The sequence below is a fragment of the Cannabis sativa genome, chromosome 4 (assembly GCF_029168945.1).
Source record: "Cannabis sativa cultivar Pink pepper isolate KNU-18-1 chromosome 4, ASM2916894v1, whole genome shotgun sequence".
NCBI classification, from domain to species: Eukaryota; Viridiplantae; Streptophyta; class Magnoliopsida; order Rosales; family Cannabaceae; genus Cannabis; species Cannabis sativa.
Window position 1 is genome coordinate 22,544,756 of NC_083604.1, and position 5,294 is coordinate 22,550,049.

The window sequence follows — 5,294 nt, forward strand, 5'->3', positions numbered from 1 at the left end:
AAAACCCAACACTATTGTCTTGTCACAACCAAAGAGATTACTACCATTTAGTTTTCTTAGACATAATTCACGGTACCTTGTCGTAGTGGGAGAGTTTCTAGGAACTCACCTTCTTATGACTTGGGAGACACTAGTGATTAAAATCCATTGTGAGTTTAAACAAGTAATGGATTGTCAAGATAAGAAAATAAGAAGAAAAGCCAATAGAACTATGGTTTAATCCATTCACATGGAGTAACCTAAAGTTTTCTATTACAAGGACATAAAAGGAAATTTTCGTTTATAAGTCCATTCAATGGACTTAACAAAACTTCCTGTTCCTAGTATTATAGGTTTGAGTTTATCTAAAACCTATGGCTTGTGGTATACCTGGTAATTACTTACTCTAATGCAAGCAACTTACTTTAGTAAGATGCTGAAGCATTTTATTTCTAATGGAAATCTATAGAAGCTTCACAACTTCTTAGGTATAGATTTTATTTATCTAAGGAAAAGTCTTAACTATTCCAGAAAAGATAAAGCCATGAAAGAATTTCTTATATCAACAGTGAGAGGTCTTAGATATGCTTTTGTATGCCTTAGACCAGACACCTGCTGTTGAGTGGGAGTAATGAGTAGGTATCAGATTAGTCCAGGAGAAGAACATTGGAAGACAATCAAGTAAATCTTAAGATTAAGAAGAGGAACTATATGTTAGTCTATAAGGGTGTGTTTAAAACTCTTAGACTAAACCATATCAGATTTCGAAATTTGCCTTTGTGCTAGTAAATCTTTCTGTTAAGATGGTGGTTACTCTGGGGGTGGAATAGTGATTTTTGAGAAGTGTAGAAACCTATCTGAAGTCTCTAAGTCTACCAGAGAGAGACTGAATGTTAAAGTTGCAGGAAAGGTACTTTTTCAGTCTAAGGAAAGTTCTATACATCTTTGGCACCATTCCAAATTGCCTTAAACTACTAGTGTTAATTTCCTGATTAACCAAAAGTAGTTGCCAAAGGTATAGAATCCAGTATCCCAAGAGAGTAGACATCTAGAGAGGAATTTCACATTATCAATGATTTTGTGATTAAAGGAAGAGTAATGGTGGAGAAACGGTTGTGGTTAATTCAACCTTTCAGATCCTATTACGAGGAGTTTACTACTACTACACTTGATTTGTATATCAAGGTGTTGAGATTATTTGAAACGCACTTTTTTGTTTTATATTAGTGCAAGTGGGAGTTTGTTGGGTTTTATGCCCTAAATAAAACTCATTTCAATATAATCAGATTTACTTATTAATATAGAGCAGAAATAACATTTAATGTTGCATGGTTCACATGATTTATTTCATGATTATATGTACATAATGTATGAATTCATCTGAAACCCTTTTCACATACTTGATCCTGTTTATTGTGCTGTCAACACATTGGAAAGTAAACATGACTATGTGAATAAAGTTTCTTAGATTTATCAGACATAGGGTTTTACTGTTATGATAATCTACAACAGAGTTTACTTGCATTTGGAGAAGTGCTATGTTCTTTCCAGAGCATTGGTTAAAGTAAAGCTCAGGTTGGATGCATGGAGTATGCATCGGAAGGGACCGATATTGAACTTTGACTTAGATTTATTAAACTTACCGTAATATCTATTCAAGTCAATATCGCCTAGTTGATCCTAGATCAAATGATCTTAATCCTGTTATGATTAGGCTCAATCTCGAGATGCTATTCGTGTTCTTTGATTTGTTAGTTAAGCCTACTTTTAGGTCAGGGTGATACGTACATTTTGGGAACACGGTAGTGCAATTGAGTGGGAGCGCTAGCATAAACATGGAATCTATGGCTTCTATCTGGCGAATAGTAAGCAAAGGATGATCTCCTTCGAGCTTGAACAAACGAACATAAATGGTGGAGGACTCATTTCACATATGCTGAAATATCATTTATACGGGGTCAAGTGTTTTAAGGAATAAATACATTGTAGGGTGTAACGGTAATCTAATCCCTTTACAGTGTAGATCATTCATATAGAGGATCATTGATCACATTAGGATTATAACAATGGATAACTAATGATGCGTCTATATGGTGGAACATATAGAGCATTCTATATACTGAGAGTGCAATTCTGAGTTCTATGCGTGGATTCAACGAAGAATTAATATGTTAGTGAATTTTAGTGCTAAATTCTTGATCTACTTATTGGAAGCTCGGTTATATAGACCCATGGTCCCCGCACTAGTTGGGATAATATTGCTTGTAAGACTCATATAATTGGTTTTGATTAATCAATTATAATTCTCAATTTAGACTATGTCTATTCGTGAAATTTTCACTAAGTAAGGGCGAAATTGTAAAGAAAGAGTTTATAGGGGCATATTTATTAATTATGATACTTTGTATGGTTCAATTAATAAATATGATAAATGAAAATATTATTTAATAATTATTTATGGTTATTAAATAGTTAGAATTGGCATTTAAATGGTTGAATTTGAAAATTGACGTTTTTGAGAAAATCAGATGCAGAATTGAGAAAACTGCAAAATCCAAGTAAGGCCCATTACTGTACATGGCCGGCCACTTGGTTTGAATTTTTAAACTGATATTTTCATTATTTTAATGCCAAATAATTCAAACCTAACCCTAGTGGAATGCTATAAATAGATAGTGAAGGCTTCAGGAAAATTACACTTTTCTTCTGACACTTCTGATTCAGAAAAAACTGAGCCTTCTCTCTCCCTATCTTTGGCCGACCCTTCTCTTTCTCCTTCCCTCTTCAATTTCGAAAATCTTAGTGTGAGAGTAGTGCCCACACACAACAAGTGATACCTCAACCATAGTGAGGAAGATCGTGAAGAAAGACATTCAGCAAAAGGGAGTTTCAGCATCAAAGATTCAGAGAAAGAGATCCAGGTTTAGATATTGATAATGCTCTGCTACAGAAAGGAATCAAGGGCTAGATATCTGAACGGAAGGAGTCATTATATTCCGCTGCACCCAATGTAAGGTTTACTAAACTTTATATGTGTTTATTTCATCGTTTTAGAAAGTTCATATTTAGGGTGTTTATCAACATACTTGTGAGTAGATCTAAGATCCTGGTAAAATAATTTCCAACACTTCAGACCCTTGGATTCCTAGGCATTCTGAATTTACACCTCTCTACTATTCGGGAGACCCCCAGAATTCGGTTTCTTTCTATATTACTAAAGATAAAGAATGGAACCTGCAATTACTCACACTTGACTTTTCTGCTGTAGACATTGATTTTATTCTTTCCATTCCTCTATCTTCTTCTCATGTGCGAGACCAATGGATATGGCATTTTACTAATTCAAGTGAGTACACTGTTCAAATGGGTTATCACCTTGCAAATGAACTTGATGACTCCGAGCTTTCTACTCCTTCTACTTCTCAGCACTCATGGTGGAAATACTTTTGGAATCTGAAATTACCCTCCAAAGTTAAAATTTTTATGTGGAAAGCTTTTCATCGAGCCATTCCTACTGCTGCTTCATTATGTAACAGAAAGATAATTGATTCTGCAGCATGTAGTCTTTTCTCTAATGCCTGGGAGTTTGTAGAACATGCACTGTTTCCCTGTAAACATGCAAAGAAAGTTTGGCATTCTGCTGGTTTCCCTCTTGATTATGATGTGCTTTCACGAATGAAGTTCAGTGATTGTCTGGTTTTGCTATCCATCGTTAAAACCACTTCTGAAATGGAACAAATGTTATGCACGATGTGGTTTTTATGGACTGACAGGAACACTTACATACATGGCAAACCAGTCCTTTCTTCATCACAAATATGGGCAAAATCTGCTGCATATTACTGCAATTTTCAGCAGCATTCTACTATTCAGAACTCACCCACGGTCTCTACAGCTGCGGCTACTCAATCTAAATGGATTCTCCCACCTCTGAATGAATTAAAAATGAATGTTGATGCAGCTTGTGATGTTTCCTGTAACAAAATTGGTGTTGGTATTATTGTTCGAAACTCTTCTGGTCAAGTTGTTGCGGCTTATTCAAAGTCTCTCACAGGTAGATACAAGTCACAAGAAATGGAAGCTAAAGCTTTACTCACGGGATTAGATTTGGCTGCTCACCACAATTTGTTGGTTAATCATTTGGAATCGGATTCTCTGGTTTTAGTTAATTCCATTAACTGTCAACATACTGCTATTTCTTCCTTTGGTGATTTAGTTTTGGATATTAAAAATCGTTTATCCTACCTCTCCTCTGTTTGTGTATCTTATGTTAAGAGAGATGCTAACCAAGCTGCTCATGGCTTGGCTAAACAAGCTTTGGTGTTGGATAATGATTTATGTGGTTTGAGGAAATTCCCTCTACCATTTTCTCTGTTGTTGTAAATGACTCCATTTAATTTATAATAACAGTCCTTTTCTCAAAAAAAAAAAAAAAAAAAAAGAATCACTCATGAATTAATGATGTAAATATTCACAATTGGCAGTGAAACTTCTTTAAACCAAGATAACTTATATCTAACCAAAAAGCATGTTTTTTTAAGCAGAATTCTTATCGCAAGCCACATAAGACAAAATTGTCCTCAAAATTTTAGACGGTAAAAATATAATATTCTCAAATAGCACTTATAATTCATTAAAAAAAACATTTTTTCTTAGTTGATAGTTGTCACTGGAGAAAACAAATCTGAAACATGATAAAACAACACCAAATACAACAAGTATTAGAAAAAGTAGTCTTTGAACTAAAAATTAATAAGCTAAAAACAAATTTAAACACAAAACCTAATTAACTCAAACTCAACAAAACTAATCAAAACAAAATCTCAACTAAAACTTAAAAAATCTAGCCAAAGGTGTTACCCTTTGGCTAGAAGCAACATTCTAAAAACTCAAAACAAAGCACAAATCTCAAAAAGATAAAACATCACTCAAAACATAACCAACTTAAAATTTGGTGTCTTTTTTTATTTTAGATGGAATATCAACTTCATTGAATAAATTAGCATTCTGAATACAAAAGATGTAAGAATTCACCAGAAATAGAAATATCAAAAATGCTACGATTAGATTAATACCAAGAATGTCTAGCAACATAATGTGCTACTCGATTGCTTCTCGTCTAATGAAAAATAAATTAATATTTAGGAGGGTAGATAACAAAAGTTGACAGTCTTTGATTTAAAGGTCGAAAGTGGACTTCATTACTTGGTTGCATCGAATAGCTTATACAAAAACAAGACTGTCTGTCTCAATTTGAACATGTTGCCAATTATTGGTCTTTACCCAACTGAGAGCTTCTTTAATCCCCATGGTTC

The 5,294-nt window shown here is 34.0% G+C and overlaps 1 protein-coding gene across 1 annotated transcript; it reads left to right on the forward strand.

The window, feature by feature from the left end:
- Nucleotides 1–3,342: 3,342 nt before the first annotated feature.
- On the forward strand, nt 3,343–4,362 carry LOC133036862 (uncharacterized). Its single transcript, XM_061113625.1, has one exon. The coding sequence runs from the start codon at nt 3,343–3,345 to the stop codon at nt 4,360–4,362; it is 1,020 nt and encodes a 339-aa protein (XP_060969608.1).
- The last annotated feature ends 932 nt before the right edge of the window (nt 4,363–5,294 follow it).

Coding starts and splice junctions, on each gene's coding strand:
- LOC133036862 (XM_061113625.1), top strand. CDS start 3,343: ATGGGTTATCACCTTGCAAATGAACTTGATGACTCCGAGCTTTCTACT.